The sequence below is a fragment of the Electrophorus electricus genome, chromosome 4 (genome assembly GCF_013358815.1).
Source record: "Electrophorus electricus isolate fEleEle1 chromosome 4, fEleEle1.pri, whole genome shotgun sequence".
NCBI lineage: Eukaryota > Metazoa > Chordata > Actinopteri > Gymnotiformes > Gymnotidae > Electrophorus > Electrophorus electricus.
Genome location: NC_049538.1, coordinates 30,830,061 through 30,852,045, shown reverse-complemented (window position 1 = coordinate 30,852,045; position 21,985 = coordinate 30,830,061). Strand labels below are relative to the sequence as shown.

General features: G+C 45.6%; 1 protein-coding gene across 9 annotated transcripts; it reads right to left on the bottom strand.

Moving 5' to 3' along the window:
• Nucleotides 1-590: 590 nt before the first annotated feature.
• Nucleotides 591-20,382, bottom strand: ppfibp1b (PPFIA binding protein 1b). 9 transcript variants are annotated; one of them, XM_035524970.1, is made up of 29 exons: nt 20,240-20,382; nt 16,800-16,889; nt 15,305-15,397; nt 14,227-14,432; nt 13,551-13,637; nt 13,291-13,404; nt 12,828-12,959; nt 11,156-11,248; nt 10,821-10,913; nt 9,626-9,737; nt 8,383-8,427; nt 7,824-7,885; nt 7,671-7,755; nt 7,399-7,580; nt 7,087-7,178; nt 6,041-6,101; nt 5,852-5,884; nt 5,515-5,689; nt 4,634-4,775; nt 4,359-4,490; nt 3,831-3,981; nt 3,559-3,670; nt 3,376-3,464; nt 2,852-2,974; nt 2,624-2,749; nt 2,012-2,200; nt 1,672-1,851; nt 1,448-1,513; nt 591-1,352 (listed from the first exon to the last, which is right to left on the bottom strand). In XM_035524970.1, the coding sequence occupies exons 3-29, from the start codon at nt 15,366-15,368 to the stop codon at nt 1,266-1,268; spliced, it is 3,033 nt and encodes a 1,010-aa protein (XP_035380863.1). In that variant the 5' UTR covers nt 15,369-15,397; nt 16,800-16,889; nt 20,240-20,382; the 3' UTR covers nt 591-1,265. The 9 variants fall into 9 exon arrangements, with proteins under 9 accessions (XP_035380863.1, XP_035380862.1, XP_035380864.1 ...); XM_035524969.1 differs by lacking the exon at nt 16,800-16,889; XM_035524971.1 differs by lacking the exon at nt 16,800-16,889 and having other exon boundaries at nt 1,678-1,851.
• Nucleotides 20,383-21,985: the final 1,603 nt, after the last annotated feature.

The following is a 21,985-nucleotide window of genomic DNA, read 5'->3' as shown; positions in this document are numbered from 1 at the left end:
GATGAACCATTTAATGCTCTACAGAGTGGCTCTCTCACATGGAGGCGGTCATGTTTAATACATGAAGAATCACTGGAAAAAATACGTATTGATCCTTTAAGTGCCGTCTTTCTGTGAACAACACAGAAGTGTAAATTCGAGGTAGGCAATAACCGAACAACTTCATTATCTATCAGTGAGCTTCCCAATGCTATTACCATTCAAAAACGACGCATATTTATGAATCCTTCTAGCTTTGAACATCGCTGTGTTGTTTAGCTTGGCGGATCAGTGTGGGGTTATAGCCTCCGAGAAACTGAGGATCTGTCCCGGGACGTCTGCTTGCGTTCACAAACAAAAAAGACCAGAGCATGTGTAGCCATACTTTATTTTATTAACCTTTGAAAATGTACACAAATTGTCAGAACACAGCACACACACACACCCTTGAAATGATTACGGCTTGAACAAAAATTAATACAGATAAGTTACACAAATTATTATTTTTTGCGTGTTAACTGATGCACAGTAGTTTGAAAATGAGAAATGTCTTAAATAACATGCAATGACAAATTTTCTGTACAAACCAACGAATGAATTAATTCTACTGATACTACTTCTACTGTTAAATATACTGTTGGCAAAGGTATGTGAGCATACACAGTATTCAGAGTCAAACATATCAATGATGTGTAATTCTGCAAGAATACAGACATGATCGCAGTCATTGTGAGACGCGGATGTTCTTTCTGGGACTGTTTAATGCTTTGCCAGATGGCAGTATTTTAAAAATCTCTTATGTAATGTTCTAAAATATGTCTATGATAAAAATGTCATTGTGCTCCATCTCTCAGAAACACAGGAACAAACAAACCAAGCAGAGAAAAGGGTGCCTTAGTCTCCAGAGACCTGCTGGAAGACAAACTACAGTAGGGCAGCCACTCTAACCGCTCATCCCTGCATAAATCGCACACGTCTATCCTCAAAGTGTGTGACTACAATTTCAGCCCAACACTGGGCCAAATCCCGGGGATGTATTTCCCACCTCTACGCATAGTATACATTAATCAGGAATGACACCTACTCTGCTATGAGCACTGTAACTGTGGTTATGTATACTGTATTTTGGTTCCTTTAGGTTTATTTATGTAAGATATGTAGAATGAAATGGTATTTCTGGATAGATGAATGGATGGATGGAGAGAGAGGGAGTGCAGACAGAGGTTGGCAGAGTCAGTTCAGATCACAGCAGCAGAACTCTGGGCAGAGGAGCCTGGCGACTGGCCTCAAATATTGCTGTTGTCGTCAGCCACACTGGGGTTGGGCGAGGACGTCGACATCTCCTTAAAGAGCTCATCGTCCTTCAGCATGCTCTGAGGAACAGTTCACACACACTTTAACAAACGCAGCTAGACACAGAACAACACACCCGATCGCTACAGAACGGTTACGCCGATGGACTGTTTACCGTCAAGTTGTTAATGCCCTCTGAGAAAGCACCAATCTGCCGCACAGTTCCTTCGGAGTCTTCCATCTATGTCCACAAAACCAAAATAAAAAAACAAATAAACACACAATAATCCCTGATTAGGTCAAACAGGTCATACAACAGCAGCTTTGTTCAGCACAGTGCTGTGATGTCCTGATTTTACTGGCTCAGATTGCAGTGTGTGTGTGTATGTGTGCGCGCACTCGTGCCTGCTCCAATCGGTCCAGTTCATCCTCGTAGATGTGGAGCTCCACCCCTCTGTAGCCCTTCTGGAAGCTGTGGCTCTTGGGCATCTCCACATCCATGGGGCAGACGTACTCCTCACCGTCCTGCTGCCTCTTCTTCCTCAGACTCCCAAAGCTCCCGAACACCAGCTTCCGAGGCTGAGCGCGACAGGACGACGCGACACAATGACCACATAACAGCAGAGAATGGAGTGAGAAGAAAGCCATGGCAAAGCGACTGTCAAATTCCCTCAAAGCTACTCTCTGCTGAAAGAGCCCGGAGCAGTCTTGGTGGAGGTCGTGCTGGGTGGGGCTTTACCTTGACCTTAGCTGTGGCGGTGAGTGGCGTGTAGTCTGGGTTCTCCAGCCACTCCTGCTTTAGCTGCTGGGCCTCTGTGCCCACCAGCAGGCTGAAGTGTGTGGCCAGGTGCCTCCGCAGGAGGGTCTTGTTGGGAGGGATGTTCAGCAGTAGGGCCATGGTCTCCACGTTAAAGCGAGGCTCCAGAACCTGCACGCACGCGCACACATTAAATTCCTTTTGTTATTTCCACTCTGACTGGATGACAGGAACATGAATGACTACATGAATAATAAAAACTTCATTCTTCCCGATGGATGTTTGTGAATTTTGACCGTTGCCACAGTTTTGTCATGACTAGAACATCATCTGATTTTAGCATCTTAACTTTCTAACCATTAACAAAAGTAAACAGAATGCACATAGCGAGATGTTTTTAACGTGTGTTCACCTACTGTCCTGGCAACCTTGGGTACATATCCACCTACAGACCCTGAACTGGACTGAACTGGACTGGACTGGAGCTGTCTGGTTTTAGCATCTCAGACCTCTACTGGTGGCTCAAGAGCCTCCTGTGTGTTGTGCTTCAGCATGTCCGGACTGTTTAAGGCTCTAGCTCCTTCTCTTCCTCACCATCAGTCCTCCGTGCACGCCACTGCCCCGCAGGTTGGGCGCGTACTCCGCCAGGTCTACTGATCTCAGCCATTCCATCACGCGGTGGTTGGTCCACTGGGAAACCTCGGCCGGGCTCACGTTATTCTAGAAGGCCACAGCGCAGAGGAGCAAGCATTGCTAGGGGCAAGGGACAAAGAAAGAGCACAATGACCTGTAGAGAGCAGCGAAGGGAGGTGGGTGGGGTACCTCGTCGGACGGCCTGCGCCGCAGGCAGTTGGGGTCGTAGTTGTTGAGACGCAGGACTTGGATGGCTCTCTTGATGCTGAGGTGATGTAACACACTGCCCACCTTCAGGGACAGCAGGTCATCCTGAGAAGGGCGGGAGACCCCAGGGTTAAATGCAGTACGCAAACACCCTCAACAGGAGACGCCTTTACCACATCTGGACTCGGACAGCAGTGACCAGGAGGGCTTAGAGCAGACCCTGGCCGCGGAAGGTCACCTGCTCGCCGCCACTCACCAGGAGTGTGAGGAATAACCACAGAATTAAATTCAACATTTCTACGCAGTAGCCTTTCAACAGCAAATATGTTTTCCGTATTTTAAGCTAAGCCAGTAAACCAGTAGAGCTCAGTAAAATCCAGACATTTTTGAATGGATAAATTGTTGAAAACAATCAAAATCTTGATGGCTGAGTCAAAATTCATATAAAAGACACTAAAAGTGTGTGTGCGCGATTCCCTAGCTGCGACAGGACAAGGTCGACCCACCACGGTCATGTAGTGAAGCATGCGCCCATCCACTCTCCCGTCATCAAACTGGGTCTTGTACTGAGGGAGGCCGATATCGTCAAGCCACCCTGGTGGAGAGCAACCAGAAAGACCAGAGATGAAGACCAGTTTAGAGACCAACTCCAGCGTGACTCTGCTGCCTGCCGGCGGTTCAGTTCTCACTCGTCACCCAGTGGTAGTCCAGTTTGCCTTGGTTGTCCTCCTCCTCAGAGCCCAGGGCTTGCAAAACTAGCTGGAGCTTCTTTCTGTGGAGGGGATGCTTGATGCCCAACTCCTACACACACACACACACACACACAATTAGCAGTTGCACACCAGGACTTTAACAGAACCCTACTCAGTAGCAGTTTTACGTGTAAAGCGCCGCCCCGAGCCCACAGCAGTCAGGAGGGTGTGTGATGGAGGGCACAGGCCCGGTGGAGCGGAGGACCCACCTTCTCCAGGTTCTGCTGGGAGGCATGGAGCAGTGTCTGTCCCGAGGAGATCCACTGCCTGGCCATGTTCACGTACAGACCCAGTCCCTGCTCCTGCATCCAATCACACACCTGCTCCCGGGACCAACGAGCAAATGGGGCGTCCAGCTCACTGATGCACACGCACGCATCCACAGACCCCGTGGTGCACAGGTGCGCGCGCGCACACACACACACACACACACACACACACACACACACACACACACACACACACACACACACAGTAAGCAAAAAAAGGTGTTTTGGTACGCAGGTGTCCACTTTTGCTTAATAAATTTAAAACAGAACTGTCATCTCCTTTACTACATAATGTCCGAGGTATCACGAGGGTGTAATCTGGTTTAACGTTCTGGAACTCATCCACAGCTAATTCTCCACTAGGGGGTGCTCTACTCTTCCCTGCCGGTAAAACAACCGTACATTTAAAAAAAGAAGAAAAAAAAGAAAAGCTTAAACTTGGAGCCAGACCATCCTTTGACCTCTGACCTTGTGGTGTTGTGAAGGTCCCGTGACCACCCTAGCCGGGGCCCGGCCGTGGCTCGAACACCCCCACGCCTGAACTCATTCTCCGACAGGTTCTCATCCAAGTCGAACGAGGTTGACTGACTTCTTCTGAGCCTTCGGGAAAAGAAAAGGAAGAGTTAAAGGGTGAGGATGCTAAACACATCCACACCAGCAGCAAGAAAAGTACATGATCTCAATTCCGATTTTAGCGTGCAGAATTGGTTTAAACAGGCAGCGGAGACATGGCGTCCACTCACTTCCCGAGAAACGCTTTGATCCCTTTAGGCTTCTTCTTGCCCCCGGGGCAGGTGGGGAGAGTACGTGTGCTGTCACTCTGGCCCGATCGCTGGGGCAGCCCTGCAAGGTCCAGGTGGTCTGTACCCTCCCGTTCAGTCTCAGCTGTTCACACACACACACACACACACACACATATATACACACACACACACACACACACACACACACAAACACAAAACAACATTACCCACAGTTCTACGTGTCTCCAGAAAACCATCAGATACAGTGCGTTTGGTGTTAGTCTCCTGAGAGAAATACCAGAAGCAACACATAGCAACATCACTGGTATGGAATTATGGGTAGAGCACTACCGCAGATGACATCTGCTCCAGAACAACTGATGAAGACAAACTATACATACACACAGGTAACGAGAAAATCCTCTGTGCTTAACATATCCTAAAAACAAGAATAACGCCTCACGGCTGCGGGGAGGACTATGCGGTTTCAGCCGTGGTCTATACGGGCGCAGCACGTGCACAGCTGTGATTGGTTAAGTGGAAGGTTGCTAGGAAGAGGGAGTCTTCTGGTCACATGGCATGACTGGAACGCTAAAACACATCAGACATGCGAGGACAAGTGGAAAAGGGAGAGTTGATTCCTTCGCTTTCACGCCGATCAGTTTTGCTGGCTGCTAGAAGAGCGGAAGACGTAGACAAGCCGTGATCGGAGAGCACGGCATCTACGAGAATGGTGGGTCAGCCAGCCCAGTCCTTCAAACGGCTGATATGTGAGTCGTTTAAAACGCCATCGCTTGGAGAACCTAAAACTGGAAGAAGCGCTGGAGTCAAAAACAAGGCATCTCTCTTTGGGAAAAAAAAAAAAAAAAGGGGCCTCGCACCGAGATTTGGAGCACTGGCGGTTCTTTTTCCCCCTCTGATCCTGAAAAAACCCCGTCCAAACGAAGAACGTGCCTTCTTGCTCCCAAAAGCGTCATCGTCCCCGTCCCGCGAGGCACTGGTGGGTGACTTCGGCGGGAGAGTCGTGATCTTGTTGAGCTCGTCATACGCTCGGCTCTGAAATGATGAGGCAAACTGTTCACACAGCATCACCTCAAAAACGCCTCACCACGTTAGAGAAATGTCCACAGTCGAACTATTAAAACAGTTAGACTGCGTGAGAGATCATGTCTGATTAAAATGAATGTCTGACTGAAGATTAAAATAAAGAAGTGTCACCTCTGCTGGGCTCTGCCCCACTGCCAACGGCCTCTGACAGATGAGAGACAAAGAGAACTCAGTCCATCCAGACATTTACTCAACACGCAGAGGACACTTGCTCTAAAACATCACACCACCGTCACTTTCAACAGCGTTAACTGTTCTACAGTAGCACTTCCAAAGGTTGGAAAAAAGGATGAATGTAACCTTCTCACTAGTGCTGCTCTCCTCAGGACTCTGGAGCTCAAACTCAGGGGCTTCTACCTTTCTGCAACAAGAAGAATCTCACCATTATGTCCCAGAAGTTCACCGTTATCCTCAAAAATCTCACCGTTACGGTCCCAGAAGTTCACCGTTCCCACCAGAGCAAAAACACGCATCAACCTTATGATATGCCATCAGCAATAATTAAACACCTTATTCAACATTTTTAAATAAGTCATGGATGACAAAATTAATCTGTTGCTTAGTCACGTGTGGCTTTTGCACATCAACCATTAACAGAGAATTTAGTAGTGATTTGTCAGGTTTTTGTGGGGGTTTTTTAACTCCATTTTTGTATTAATTTTACAAATGATTTTTGTTTGTTATTCCGCTATTTATTTAACACACATTCTTTATCAGATGCACTGTTCTACTCTCTAGTGGACATAACAGAAACCTTTCATCATTCACTTTTGACTCATTTATTGCAAATTCTGTGGCTTTCACTAATGTTTGTTTGAATTACAGAATCAACTAAACTAATACATAAATTCCAGAAGGGTGAAGATGTCTGCTAAATGGATCGTGAGAAATCTCGATTTTGATTTTTGCAACTCTGACTGTGGCGTGACTCCTGACAGCCAGCAGAGGGCGCCAGCGAGGTTAGACAGGATTCATGCAGGATGGTTTGCTAAATATGACCACAGAGGTGGGAAAGCCGTGATCTTTGTGATGAGGTTCCTCAGCTGGGCAGTAAGCCGTCAGCAGCAAAGGGGACTACGTTGGGATACACGGAGTTGAGGTGAACAATCGTATCATGTACAGAATTTATGAGTTTAACATACATGAGGCACATGTGAAAGAAAAGTGTCAAGGACATACAGCACGTGCTGGAGTCGCGGTCATCAGGTTTACTAGGATTTCAGGGTCTGAAGTCCCATTCCACTCCCATAGTACAACGCCTGCCCCCACGGGCAGTGACTGCATTTATACGGAAAGCCCAACTTTGGTGTTCCGGTTTAGAGAGCAAGACTTCCTTTGGAGCTCACCTCTGGGTCTGCGTTTGTTCCACGTCTACGCCAGTCTCGGGTTTGTACTGCGAGAGGGGCGGAACCTGCAGCGCACTGACAAACATAGCAGGCTACACGCAGGACAAAAGAAGGAAAAAAACCAAACGCATTACAAGCATACCAGCAGCACCTCCACCGTGGGAATTCAAAGGCTGTCGGCTTCACCAAGCACGGCAGGGAATTACAGTAAAGTCTGGGAATGCCGAACTTCCCAGAGGACTCAGACCCTCGTTCACAGTGCCGGAGCACGGATCACGTGAGCGCTAGCTGGGCAGGAGACGGATGCAGTACCTCACCAAGACTCTTCCCAGCTCCGTTCTCGGCACTAGCCAGCATGGACTTCTCTGTGTCCATGGAAACTGAGATGGCAGTGGACACGTCGAGGGAGCTGTCGCTACTGCTGTCATCACATTCCCCTCTCTCTTCATCTGGGAAGACGTAGAGGGTGAGGGGCGGTGTGAGGGCGTTTCCCTCTAACTCATGTACACAGACAAATAACAGAAACTTTAAAAGTTAATTTACAGCAACAAGTCTGTGTTTAGTATATATGTAAAACTTTACACCTTTTCTGCCTTGCACAGATGACACCATGGCTTGCAGATTCTTGTAATGCCCAAGTGACTGGCGAAGTTCCTCAATCTTGCGATCCTACAGAACCAGGTGAGGATTAGCGCAGATTAGCACCCAGATTAGCACCCAGACACCACAGGAAGTACCTTCTCCTCATTGGCTGCCATCAGCGACTCCAGAGTCCTTCTCATCCTCTGCACCTCCATATCTAAAAAACACACAACATGTCGCGAATCAAAGGGGCGAAGTAGCCGTGTGGACGCGGTGGCGCAAGGCGGACAGCAACAGGTCTTAAACCTCAGTGTTACAGAAGGAGCTGAGGTCCAGTGGTGTCCTCCGAGAGCAGCGACAGAGAGGCGTGACGGAGGAGGAGAGCCGAGAGCAGACAGACTCGCACTCGAGATGTTACTGCTGAAGGACACAGGTAAGGCTGCACAGTGGACACAAAAAGTATGGACAGGACATGCTGAAGGACTGCCAGGCTCTCAGCCTAGAACACGTTTAATCGTGGTCCTGGTACTCTAATCTAGTCTGCGCTTTGTCTTCTCCAGACCGACTGGGATTGTGGTTCCAGCAGTCGGAGTGAGGAATGTTTCTCCTTCGCTTCACAGAAGAGCAAGCGTAAGAAGTACATGCAGATCAGAACGGAACAACAAGGGAACAACAAAGGCGGAAAGGTGTACAGAGAAGGTGGACCTCCCTTACGTTTGTCTCTCAGCCTCTTTTTAAAAGTTTCCTCTGTATGGAAGACTGTTTAAGACAGAGTAACGAAATACAAATACCTTTTGTTACAGCATTGAAATAGCATAAACTGTGAAAAGGCATCAGACTTGCAGCAACCACACACAATCACATACAACATGATTAAACGTAAACAATCGTATATAACATTAAACGTAAAATCGGTTCTCTTGTAACGTCTCAGTGTAGCACTGACACATCAGAGTGGCAGGTGAAAAAAGCCCTGTGCTGGGGTAGTTTCCACACTGCCCGGTGAAAAAAGCCCTGTGCTGGGGTAGTTGCCACACTGCCCGGTGAAAAAAGCCCTGTGCTGGGTTAGTTGCCACACTGCCCGGTGATAACAGCCCTGTGCTGGGGTAGTTTCCACACTGCCCGGTGAAAAAAGCCCTGTGCTGGGGTAGTTCCCACACTGCCCGGTGAAAAAAGCCCTGTGCTGGGTTAGTTGCCACACTGCCCGGTGATAACAGCCCTGTGCTGGGTTAGTTGCCACACTGCCCGGTGATAACAGCCCTGTGCTGGGTTAGTTGCCACACTGCCCGGTGATAACAGCCCTGTGCTGGGTTAGTTGCCACACTGCCCGGTGATAACAGCCCTGTGCTGGGTTAGTTGCCACACTGCCCGGTGATAACAGCCCTGTGCTGGGTTAGTTGCCACACTGCCCGGTGATAACAGCCCTGTGCTGGGTTAGTTGCCACACTGCCCGGTGATAACAGCCCTGTGCTGGGGTAGTTGCCACACTGCCCGGTGATAACAGCCCTGTGCTGGGTTAGTTGCCACACTGCCCGGTGATAACAGCCCTGTGCTGGGGTAGTTGCCACACTGCCCGGTGATAACAGCCCTGTGCTGGGGTAGTTGCCACACTGCCCGGTGATAACAGCCCTGTGCTGGGGTAGTTGCCACACTGCCCGGTGATAACAGCCCTGTGCTGGGGTAGTTGCCACACTGCCCGGTGATAACAGCCCTGTGCTGGGTTAGTTGCCACACTGCCCGGTGATAAAAGCCCTGTGCTGGGTTAGTTGCCACACTGCCCGGTGATAACAGCCCTGTGCTGGGTTAGTTGCCACACTGCCCGGTGATAACAGCCCTGTGCTGGGTTAGTTGCCACACTGCCCGGTGATAACAGCCCTGTGCTGGGTTAGTTGCCACACTGCCTGGTGATAACAGCCCTGTGCTGGGGTAGTTCCCACACTGCAGAGAGTTGACTCACCTCTCTCTGAGCTGTCCAAGAGTGTGGGCGTGGCCAACCTAGATCCCGTCTCATCCTGCAGCCTCTTCAGGTCTCTGCCATCCAGCTGTCGTCTAAACGTAGCCAGCTCCTCCTAACCAGCATGCACGTCAGGAGAAACAGATCTGAACTCCACGCACCACCAAAAAACTTTGACTACTCCTGCTGCACACATCAGCACACTCCTGCAATATTGTATATTTATACCATATGCATATAAAATGAATAAACACTGTAAAACATTTATGTACCAGTGGAGGGTAGGAGTTTAAATGACAACAATCCCACTGACTAAGAAAAAGAAGAAACTAAAGTGATTGATGGTTAAATCGACAACAAGTAAGTGCAATTCTGTTTATTTAATTTAATTTATTTATTTCTAGTTTGAGTTAATTTGTTTATACAGGACATGCAGCAGTAGCTGAAGCGTGAGGATTACAAGGTTAAAGCGCAGATAAATATGGCAATAATAACCATTTGGGCATAAAAGCCTGTTTTATGTGCATCTCCGTCACATCAGGAGACAGTGAGTAACTGAACCAATGAATGTTCAGCTGCTTGTTGGCTAGCTGCACTTGACTACATGATGAGCTCATGACCAAGAAACAAACAAAAGTTTTTTTCATTTGGGATTTTCTGATGTTGTGTCTGCACATGTGGACCAAAGAAAGGATGACACCATTATGGTTTGAGTGACAGCAGGGTGAGTCCTAAATACAGAAGAACTAAACCTGTTTAGGACCAAACAAATACCTCCAAACCTAACAGGAAAAAGGCTCCTTACACCGAGGACCCTAGAATTACGTTTCAGATTATGCATGATTTAACCTCACGGTCACCGTTTTAGTTCAAATGCCGTGCCAAAACAAGAAAAATGGTGTCCAATTACTCATGGAATTCACGGTTTTATCCTCCTTAGTTCAGTTTTTGAAAAGCTGAAATTCAACACAATCTACTTCTCAGTAAATTATATTTCAGTGAAACATGCAGGAATACGCAGATCAGCATATCACCATCAGATGAATTTAGCAACAGTTATGTTGTTAACTAAGGCACACACATGCTTAGGGTCAGATCATAAAACTCATTGTTTCTCTCAAACACTTTATGCTACCACGATGAAGATATTCAGTGGCAGATCTAGCAGTGCCATGCGGGCACCCTGAGGGATGCCAACCTTGAGTGCCTGGATTTTGTGATCCTTCCTCTGTTTTTCATACTGCAACTGGCCCGTTTTGATTTTCAGGCTAGACACTTTAGCCATAAGAGACTAGCAGTGGAGAGGTTAGCCAAGAAGAGAGAGAGACAGAGACAGACAGTTAGAGAGAGAGATAGAAACAGATTCAGTGGAGAGAGGAAAAATGACGGAAATGAGGAAGAGCTGTAAAGCGATGCAATAAAGTCACTGAAAGTCCCATCATGCCCCTGTGTAGACTTAAGTGAAAAGCTAAAGACATGAAATGAGGCTAGAACACCTTTTAGACTGGTTTTAGCTTTTAGTCTCAGGTTCACCTTCGTGGACTTCAGTTTCTTCTCGTACTGTAGCCGTTCATTCTCCATCTCAGAAACTTGATATCTCAGCTCATTAACCTCCAGGATCAAACCCTGAAAAAAAAAGGCTTTTATGAACCAGGAATCTCCGTGTATGATTGTTCAACCATTCGAGACAATATTGCACAGCTCAATATTACATGTTAAATTTTGAAAATGCCTCAGTACACATTAATCTAACCACAATCTAGATATTCTTTAGTATTTCACAAAAAGGAAAATTAAGAATCCGGTGACTGTCATTTCAGTTTAGCTTTGGGGTATTTTAAGAACAAACTATGTGCAGTGGTGGCTCAGTGGTTAAAGTACTTGACTTGTAATCAGAAAGATGCCAATTCAAGTCCCACCACTTCCAAGATGCCACTGTTGGGCCCCTGAACAAGACCCTTAACCCTCAATTACTCATGTGTTCAGTTCAATTACTGCAAGTTGCTTTATAAAAACCATCAGATAAATGTCAATGAAACACTTTATACAAGTATTTCATAAATGTTTAAAAAATAGGTTTTTGCATTTAGACAAAAGGTGATCATTTTGTTACATTAGTTCAATGAGGGGAAAAAGAAATCCATCATTGAGTGAAAAAAATCCATCTTCATAAAACCATTTTGAAGCAAGCAAACCAAGGTCAATAATAGAATTCTACAGCAGAAGGCCATTATATCACAGACCTGCAAAGAAACGCAGGAAACAGATCTGACGTTCCTTATCTTTAAAGAATGTGTTGACCATCCTAGACAAAACATTCTTCACAATTCTGCTATTAACTCCTTACCCACTTCAGTGTGGACATATAAGATGAAGCCTGCAGCCAGAAAACTGTCACTGCTCTAACTTTGTTCAAAAGGACAAACTACGATCGTCAGCAGGTCAGTCAGCGGATAGAACTCATCCCTGTGTTCTAAACCGCGCGGGTCCAGGAATGATGCTAGAACCTACTGGTGGTGGGTAGCGTCCCTAATCTGAGAGGAACATCTCCAAAAGGAAGCCGTTTAGATTCCAAGATCTCCATCTGCTTTTTGAATTATTGGTGTCCAATATGGCCAAACTGAGGACAGCACAAGCCAAAGCTTAAAGCGAACTAGTTAAAATCAAGGAGCAAAAGGCAAAACAATTAGAAACCCAACAAAAGCAAAGGCCTCTGCATGTGTACTGCTCAGCCCTTCCCTGCCCCGTCCCGCCAACATGAGGCATCCATCTGTCTTTCCGTCATACTGGTAAAAGTCCCTCCCGCAACACCCACACTCTCAGGAAACACTGCATTCTCCTCCCAGACCTGCGCACACACGGAGGCGGCAGGACTTCCGCAGACACGACTACTCCTCAATCAGAAGAAAAGCCACCCAAAACAACTTTAGAGAGCAAACTGCGCTTGGCAGACGCTGTGAGGAGCGCTTGTCCACGCAGCAGGGACAAAAGGCCTACTATTCCAGCGTAGCACAACAAACACCGTGTAATGCGGATGACACCCGGACATGACTAATCTTACATTTTCCCTCATTTCTGTAGTTCTGTCAAAACAAGTTTCTGTCAGGTGATAAGTTCTATTCATTTAAACTTGCTTAATTTCAATTAATTCCTGACTGGTCAACAAGAAAGCAAACGAAAGTGTAGTGAATGAATGGGCCCCTACCTCACTGTCTCTGAACCCATCATCCAAGTCTATGCTCTCCTTCTCCAGGGCAGTCAGCTTCAGTTTCAGGTTGGAAAGCTCAGACATCAGCTCCATCTTCTGGGTCTCAAGGGCAGACCTGCAGACGAGCTCCTGAAAAAGAACGGGTCAAGAAAAAAAAAAAAAGCTTTCTTTACGCACGTGGACGGATAAGATGTCTGCTCTGGTAAAGTCTAGACGCTGTAGCCTTGAGCTAATATCAGTGGGTCTCCGTGCTGGCCGACACCTCCCCCGTTCCGCCTGGTGCTACAGCGCGTTTTGGGGAGGATCGCGACTACTCTTTGCCCATGTTTAACTGGACCTAATTATGCATTCTATCAGAATATGGTATAGAGCTGTTCTTCTTCGATATGGGTTTATTCTCTGTGCTTATACCCTTTTGCAGGCTGCCAAAATGGTGACAGAACTCAGTCTTGAAGCCTACCTGCTGCAACATGTGTTCAGTGGCATTCAGCTTGTCACGGTGTTCCTCAAGGCACTGATCTAGGTCTCTTATCTTTTCGCCTTGGGCCTCCACTTGGTCTGTCAGGACACTCACCTGAAAAGCGGTGCTTTTTAAACTCATAGCATTTCGTTTGTTGTATGTTGTATTTTGCTTTACGACACACATGTCATTGTACAGCTGTTGATTTCACATTTACATGTAAGAATGTAAGAGTCAGCTAAAGGTTTCCCCAACGGTACCTGAAGCACGAGAGATTCCTTGTCACTTTCAAGACGATTAAGTCTGTCTTGATAAATGTCACCAGTCACTGAAACGTGTCCATTGGACTATAAAAGCAAAATAAAATTAGAAGTCTAAAATTATAACCCATATCATTATCATCAACAATAAACACACTACTGAATGGATGCAAAATAAACTCAAAATTCACACAAATCAGACAACTCAGTTAAGATAAAAGCATCTAACTGAGAGCAGCTCAGGCTAAACAGGAAGCCTCAAAGCTTTGCCTTCACTCCATGTGGTTTTCAAGAGCTCCCAAGTTGCTCCAACACCACCTTAAATGGTAAGTGGACCAACACAAATCTCAGAGTAAACACTATGAGTTGGTGTTACGTGTTGATTCTGGCATTCTTTCGGCACACTCCCAGTCTCCCTTTCAGCATACAGTACTAGAACACGTTTCTTGAAGACATCATCAGGGTATTACTATATTCACAGACAGAACACTTCAATGTTTCCAAATGTCTTAAACAACCCACTTAAGAATCTGCATTTGAACAAAAATAACTACAAAATCAAACATGGATGCCATTTCTATTTACAACATGGCAACACTACACTATTATTACTGTTTGCCTACACCTAATAACAAATTTCGGTAATGTGACGCTGTTATGAAATGAGGAGACGTACCAGGTTTCCCTGCAGCCATTCCACCAGGCTGTCAGCTGTAGTGTCGGGGATCTGGCAACGCAGTCCCTCTCTCTCCTCAGTGTCCATGAGCTCCAGAACCCCTCTCAGATCCTCCAGCAAGTGCAGTGCTCGTAAACTCCCCATAAAGGGGGATGTTGGGGACTGGCAGTCAAAGATGCCATTGGAGTAATCCAGCACCTTGGACCCTGGGGAGCAGCAGATAGTCAGAAAGGCACACAAGCCCGACGAAATGACGATGGCTAGTCGAAAAGGTACTCAAATGGTAACTAAGGGAAGGACATCTAGGAAACACCTCTATTCCCGGTAGCAAAAATGGTGTCAAAGGGCAAAATCAAGATGTGATGTGGGGAAAAACAAACAAACAAACAAAAAACCCAACTATCTGGCCTTTCATAGTGCAGTGAGCCAAATGTCAGTTCATTCATCGCTACAAGTAAACTGAATTAAATGAATTCCAAAGAGATTTGTATTTGCATTATAAGATTTCAGAAATCTGGAGTGTTACCAAACGATCTTATAGCAGTGGAAAGACCATTACTGCGCACCATTCTGGAATGAGAAAACATTCTGGGGCAAGATGTGAGCTACAGCACTGGGCAGAGAGGTCTGAATTAGACCAGAATAAAGGCTATGGTTACCGAGGGCTCAGCGAGCCATGTGAGCTCACAGGCCACTTCTACACCAAACTCCACACCTATAATTAACCAGTGCTGAACCCAGCTTCACTTCATAAGCCATTGCATTTAGACACAGTATCAGTGTCTGGAATGGAAGTCACAAATCATAACATCCTTTAAAACAGCCTTCGTGGCACTGTGGTGAACACTGTAAGCTTTAAAAAAAAAAAAAAAAAAAAAGTCAAAATGAACTTTCACAGAAGGCACAATCTACACAGAGCTTAAAACAAAAAAGGTATGAAAATTGAAAATCAAAAGAACAGCTAATTCCTTATGAGTTTCTAAAGTGTGAAATAACACCCTTTTAATTATGGTGCAACTGAGTATTTTTCTGATGTTAAATACCTGCCCTACAGTTGTTTACACAGCTTCTGCCTCACCTGCTATGATACCGTCCATTTGCTCCAAGGCGGCTGCCAACATGTCACTGGCATCAGACATCATCTTCAGTTTGCTGTCTTAACCCTGCAACACTAAAAACAAAAGCATATGAAGCTCGAACATGAAGTGAAAACATACTACTTCGAACCATCACGACGCAGTGCAATCAAGAACGCCAGCATGCACGAGCAGACCACAGAACATGTGACGTAGAGGAAACGCATCACACAGACAGTTGTCAGCCTTGACCACCAGGACAGGGAAAAGCAAACAGACACAGCAGGGTGACACCACGTGACATCGCCTTAGAAGCCCATAAAGACCCAGCTGACCACATTATTGTGCTATGCTGTGTGTTAATATGCAAATTATTGACCAAATTATAAACTAACTAATCATGGTCTGAATCGCACTGTCCCAAACGTACCACAGTCACACCACAGTGGTACCACAGCCGCACCCCTCCAAGCACCAAAGAACCTTTGGGCTGGGGGGTTTATGCTGCCCAACCACCCAGTAAATCTTCTGGGCGAAAGGCTGGATGCTTCTTTACTTATCCACCGTTCCCCGGGTTACGCAGTCAGGATACGACCCCTTGCCACAGGTTTGAAAGAATAATTGAGCCATTTCCCCTCATTTTTTGGCAGAGGGTCCAGCCTGCTTCCTGTTGGGGAAGAGGAGGGGGCTTCGCAGAGCAAAGCTGTCACTATATGGACACGTGCATGCCATGGAAAACCACGCCAATCCACACAGCTGGAAAATAATAAGCTAGCCAATAGCGTGTAAGGATGCACATGACTAAGCTGAGCTTGGCATGGGTGCAGAAGACTACTTCAACATAGCAGGTCTACTTTTCATGAGCCTGTATCCGATCAACTCTGAGTTCAGTGGATGCTTAACACTCCAATTCCATAATTCCACCTCGTTATTTTCCCAGGTTGGAGAAATTGGGTTACCACTCAGGCTACATGGAGAGTTTTTATTTAAACAGCTGGTCTAACACACTGGTAACACTGACTTGGTGCTTGTCGCCATTACACTCGATGTTTCATAAAGGCCACCCACAAACACCACATCAAAGAGAGAAAATACACCAGCAGCCTCACTTCAGTCGAGTTTTTTCTTCGACATCCATTACACGACTCGGCAATGTCTGAACAGATGAGTGGTCTAACACCCCGAGGTGATCCTTCTGAAAAGATGTGCATAAGGGATCCACCACAACTATTCATTTGTTCACAGACTAGTTCTATGGCTATGAAATTGTTCAGTCTAGTCCTACAGCTGTAAATGTGCTCAGAATCTAGGCCCAATAAGCTCCCAGCAAGCCATGTGGCAAACACATCTTTGAGTAAATTGGTATTTCACTCACATTCCCCAGCAGGGGGAGGAAACTCAAAGGGTTGTTTGTCTGGATACAAGCTCTGCCGGGTTTGCTCGAGCATGTGTACTCAACATCCAGCCATTTCAGTCTTATGTCATAAGTTCTCTTACCTTACAATAGTCCCAAAGCCTACAGCAAGTTTGGAATCTGTAACTTTACCCGTGTGCTTCCGTCAAACAAAGTAGGATCCAGAGCTTTCTCTGTGCCACCAGAAAACATACAAAAACAAACAAACCCACATTTTACAGTCTCAGTCCAAACCAAGTTTTGCACCACTGACACGGTTCCTCTTGTTCTGAAATACAGAGGCTGGTACGGTGATGTCCAAACAAAGGCTTTGGGCCTCACATTTGGAGGGACGGAAGACGTCACAACCAGAACACCAGGATGAAAAGGCCCAGGCTGCACCAGGCCATGAATTCTACCATGGCGTTCATTGCACGACTAAGACTTTATTCAGGAACGGGCAAGACCAAAGTGTTGCTAAACCAGAGGATAAACGAGCATGCGCTGACGTGGAGGTGGAGTCATGCTTGCATTGTGCAGTTGTATCTGGAAGCTACCGTTGGCTTCACACAGTGTGCTGAGGCCTGGAATCGTTCAGGGCCAGGGGCAAACTTGTGATCAGGTTCTGAGTGAAAGGACAGAGCCAGACTGTGACTACTCAGCTACTGCTCAAAGAAACAATGGGAAAATGTGAAGGAGGAGGGGAAAAAAAACCCAAAACAACACCCCCCTCCTTTTTTCTGGAGAAGGCAGAAGCTGAAGTCCAAATAACTTTGAGACCAACTGCCTACATCCAGTTCCATGTCTTTCAATAACAGATGGTAGCACGTAAGAGCTCATGATTATATCCGCAAATTAAAAACAAGCATAGCCCATATAACATGAAAAATTAGTAGTTTACTGTCCAAGCAAGTAAATATTCAGTTTAACCCGTTATTTCTAACGGCAGAATACACACGTTTAGCTATTCGTTTCCATTAAACACAGATTCTGTGTCTGTCCAGCGCTCACTTTTTCCGCATCGCTGGAATTTCCTCCTGTGGCTGGAGCACAATGGCACAGATCCCAGAACAGCGGTAACACACATGCTCTTTGTGATGGAATCACGTGGCATCGGGTAGTAAGTACATGAGATTTCTCAATCACTGCCCTGAGCACATGGGGATATCCTGCATTCCAGCTGTGTGTTATCACTGGAATTTCACATCAGGGTGATGCAAAAACTTAGAAATCAGGACAGTGGAGATGTTTTGTGCAGAGAAACACTGCCTACCAGTAGAAAAAACAAACACGTTTATTCTGGACATCCAGCTGTATGACGGGGAATAAACACATTTCTTGTGGACTGCACGGACAATTCATTTTCCTTTGGTCTTAAATACCAGACCAAATACCAGAGCCAGGAGCGAGGAACTACATGTGTGAAACTGGTCTCTTCCGTGTGTTGCTGCTAGTGTTGCTAAGCTTCCAACAGTAGACCAGCAATTTCAGCACTCTATAATCAGAGAAAAAAAAAACCCAGCTGACTTAATATTGCAAATATTTCCTTCAAACTTGCAGTCTCTGAAAGCATGCCTTACAGAAATACTCAGACTCACGACAGATGCACCAGGCATGCCAGCTGCACCTCAGCGAGCAGTACCTACCGGCTCCGATCCTTTCCTCCTAAGGCATGGTCCCCAGTGCAGTAGCTTACGTTACACCACACCAGCACCAAGATGTTTATGGCGCTGCACACTGGAAAATAGCTGGTACGTGATGTGCAATAAAACGTTCAGGTTTAAATTAGAGTGCGAGGCTTAACTGGCGTGTTATTTTTGGTTCAGGACTGGTGCCATTCAACGGAGAGAAGCATGAGCTCTTATCCGACTGTAAACACAGTGGATAACTAAGTCCAAGAGAGCAGGGCAGATTTTCATCGATAGCACGTGTAAACCATAGTATGGTTTAGTATGGACTTGGTGCGTGGTGGCTACATTGTTCCTCTCGCCTGTACAGACCACACACCAGAAGACAGGCAAGACAGGGCACGTTTATTTTTGCCTATACAGCACCTTTCATACATAAGGGCAACTCGCAGCGCTCCACCAGATATAGAAGGCAATTTTCTGTTTTGATGACTGACCTAGACTGCATGACAACAAGAATATTTAAGTTTGTACTGTTTATGGGTAGAAACTGAATGTCTGGCGCACGGCAAGAGACAAAAAATAGACCCCAAACTACTGTCAGAAGGCTTTCGAATAGCCTTTCTTTAAAGAAGAATCATGTCGATAACTAGAGTACCAGACAATACAGACACTGCGGGACTCAACATTAAAGCTGCAGTAGGTAACTACTAGGTAACTACTAGTAGGTAAGAAATTATTAGACTGAGCTGAGAGAAAAGGATGACAAACACCAGAGCAGCTTTTCAGAGGTGGAAAGATCTATGGGGACTGAAAGAATTCAAACCCATGTGGGGTTAGCCATACTTCTGCTCGACAGGTAGTTGTCTGCTCAGCTGAGGTTCCTGATGCTAAGGCTACCACTTGGCTAACATTGATTTGGAGGTTGCTGAAAATGTCTTTTTGAAGTGCCCAGGCTGTCCTGTTGGTTTGGTGTGCTCACAGATAAGTGTTCTCATAAGTGATTCACTGTTTATTTAGCACCAAGTGTGTCCTAGTTCTTTCACAGAATATATATTACTGTAGATTACTTTTCACGTCTAAAAGTTTGTTGGCCAACGATGCTGACATTTCACAACGTGCACAGCCGCTTCCTCTACGGGGAGGGGCTTTGGGGGCGGAGCGGAGGAGCCTATTGGTAGTTCTAATTTTCTAGCTAAATTCATTTCTCAATCTTACTGACTGCAGCTTTAAACTGGGGCTGGAGAAAGCAAGGTGTGTGTAACTCGCTCAGGAATGGAGGTATCTATATCTGTCTATCTATAGCATACTGCCAACATAAAAATGAGACGGGATCACATGTCAATGTTTTATTAAGTTAACTTAATTTCAGTGAATCACATTCAACAATAATCAAATCTACTGCGGTCATTAATAGCTTGATAAAGTAAGTGCAGGTAAATGAATCGCAGTGAAGAGGCGGTAGGCTCCAAGCCCAGAGAAATCGCCTCTGTTCCGATTACGTGGAGCTCGTCAATCACAGCCAGCGCCACAGTGATTTTCCTTCACGCTTGGTTTTAATTCACCAGTGAAGACAGTGATCACAGCCCTGACCAAAAACATCCTCTCTGCGTAAAATGTTGAGTAAACAGGGCGAATACTTTCTTAGGAATCCGTGTCCAATGTGACACCCCCAGGCTATGCAAACAGACAGACTGCAGATCATCGCTGTCCTAACTTTCCGTGAAACCAATGTTACAGAGGTTAACGTATCCTTCTTTTACTCTCCGAAAGGACGCAAATAATACCTACGTTATACTGTCCGACTACATCTGACTAGTCGCAGCGTAAAGGACTCTAAACAAGTTTTCAAAGAATTTTTACAAGTAGCATTCGCGCATTCATCAGTGGAGAGAACTAAAACGGAAATAACTTACCAAAAGTTGAACTGCCTTCCTCGGTGTAAAAAGATACAAATGTAGGGAAAATCTTGAGGAAGTATTGTATTTTCTTTTCTTAACTTCACGGTGTTGGTCCTCTCAGTACTTCGTGCTCGACTGCCGCCTGCGCCATGTCGACAAGAAAATGCGAATGTGTATACGTCATTGCAAGGGAATATCCCGCCCCAAACCCAGTGGGGTTGGGAAGAGAGGGAATATCCCGCCCCAAAACCAGTGGGATTTGGAAGAGAGGGAATATCCCGCCCCAAACCCAGTGGGATTTGGAAGAGAGGGTTCACTGGTGGGAGTTCTGGTGGTGGAAAGCACAAGTCTCCACTGAGGCCACATTCAGGAGACTTTAATCAGCCGCCAATACATTTTAGATGTTAGATTACTATTTGAAGTCTCAATCTGGCGACACTTAAATGGAATTAAGAAATGATTCCTGTATTCATAGAATACTTGACAATGACTTGTTTTATATTTTCGCACTGATGTCTTTACCACGATGTCTTTATTTAACAAACGCTCTAAAAACACGGAACAATAATTCTGGGTCTGATAATCAACCCAGCCAGGACATTACAACCTCTGCAGCACTAAGAGATACATTTACATTTACATACAGATAAACATTACAATTCGACACTACTAATGAAATACAATAACAACCGAACCACCACTGTTGTATTTTAATCGTCTTGCATTTGTTTAAAAACGTTTACATAAAATAATTCTAAAACATTTCTACAAACTGATAGTATGCTGAATTTTAACCGCAAACAAATACGCATAAGAGGAATTTAAATAATTGTACATCACATTACACATAAAACAATGCAGTATCTTCTACAAACTGATCACATGGCAACAAGTTCAGACATGTTCATATTTAAATTGAATTGAGTGTGCACCAGCACGTGATGTCTCCTCTCTGGGCTCTGGGAAACCCCGTCCTCTAAGTTACTGCATAACCCCTGCTGGGGTCACACCATCACCTCTCTGAGCCACTGATCAATTAACTCCTTCAGGCTGATGATGGCCGTGGATACAAAGCAAAGACAGACCAATGGTTCCATCTGTCATGCACTGATACCATGTAAAAAAGGCAGGTCTACAGGGTAACATTTATGGCATTTAGCTGACGCCTTTATCCTAAGCAACTTACATTTATGACTGAATGCAACTTAACTGAGGGTTAAGGGTCTTACACAGGGGCCAAACAGTGGCAACGTATCAGTGGTGAGACTTGAACTGGCAACCTGCTGGTTACTAGTCCAGAATCACTGCTCATATAGGATATGTCAACCTGGCCATATCTACGAAAAAGGCACTATATAAAAGCAACTAATAATAATAATAATAATAATAATAATAATAATAATAATAATAATAATAAAGTCTCTGTCACACTCTAGTGGAGGTGGACGTTATTGCAAGCCTCCACCCATATAAAGATCTCCATGCTGAAAACTCAGTGCTAAGTAAGAACTGTCACTAGATTATGTGATAAAAGGGAAAATAGATGGATTCATTAAGATAAACTTGAACCATTTAAAGCAAATGAATTGTGTGAGGTCCCCACCTGCGTGATCAGCAGCGTCTCTGATGTCTGTCCTTGTCCTCGTCATAGAGCTTGTAAGACCAGCAGAGCTTCTCCACCGACGAGCCTTGTATCAGCATGCCAATGGCCGTCACATACTCATGGAAGGCAACCATACCGTCCTAGTCAAAGTTAAAAGT

What these genes read in the sequence shown, in the direction of transcription:
- ppfibp1b (XM_035524970.1), bottom strand. Translation starts at nt 15,368, where the DNA reads ATGATGTCTGATGCCAGTGACATGTTGGCAGCCGCCTTGGAGCAAATG. An exon ending in AGAAACTGAAGTCCACGAAG is followed by an intron (nt 10,914 to 11,155) that starts GTGAACCTGAGA and finishes CTCCACTGCTAG; the next exon opens with TCTCTTATGGCTAAAGTGTC. An exon ending in CTGGGAAGAGTCTTGGTGAG is followed by an intron (nt 7,179 to 7,398) that starts GTACTGCATCCG and finishes TCCTGCGTGTAG; the next exon opens with CCTGCTATGTTTGTCAGTGC.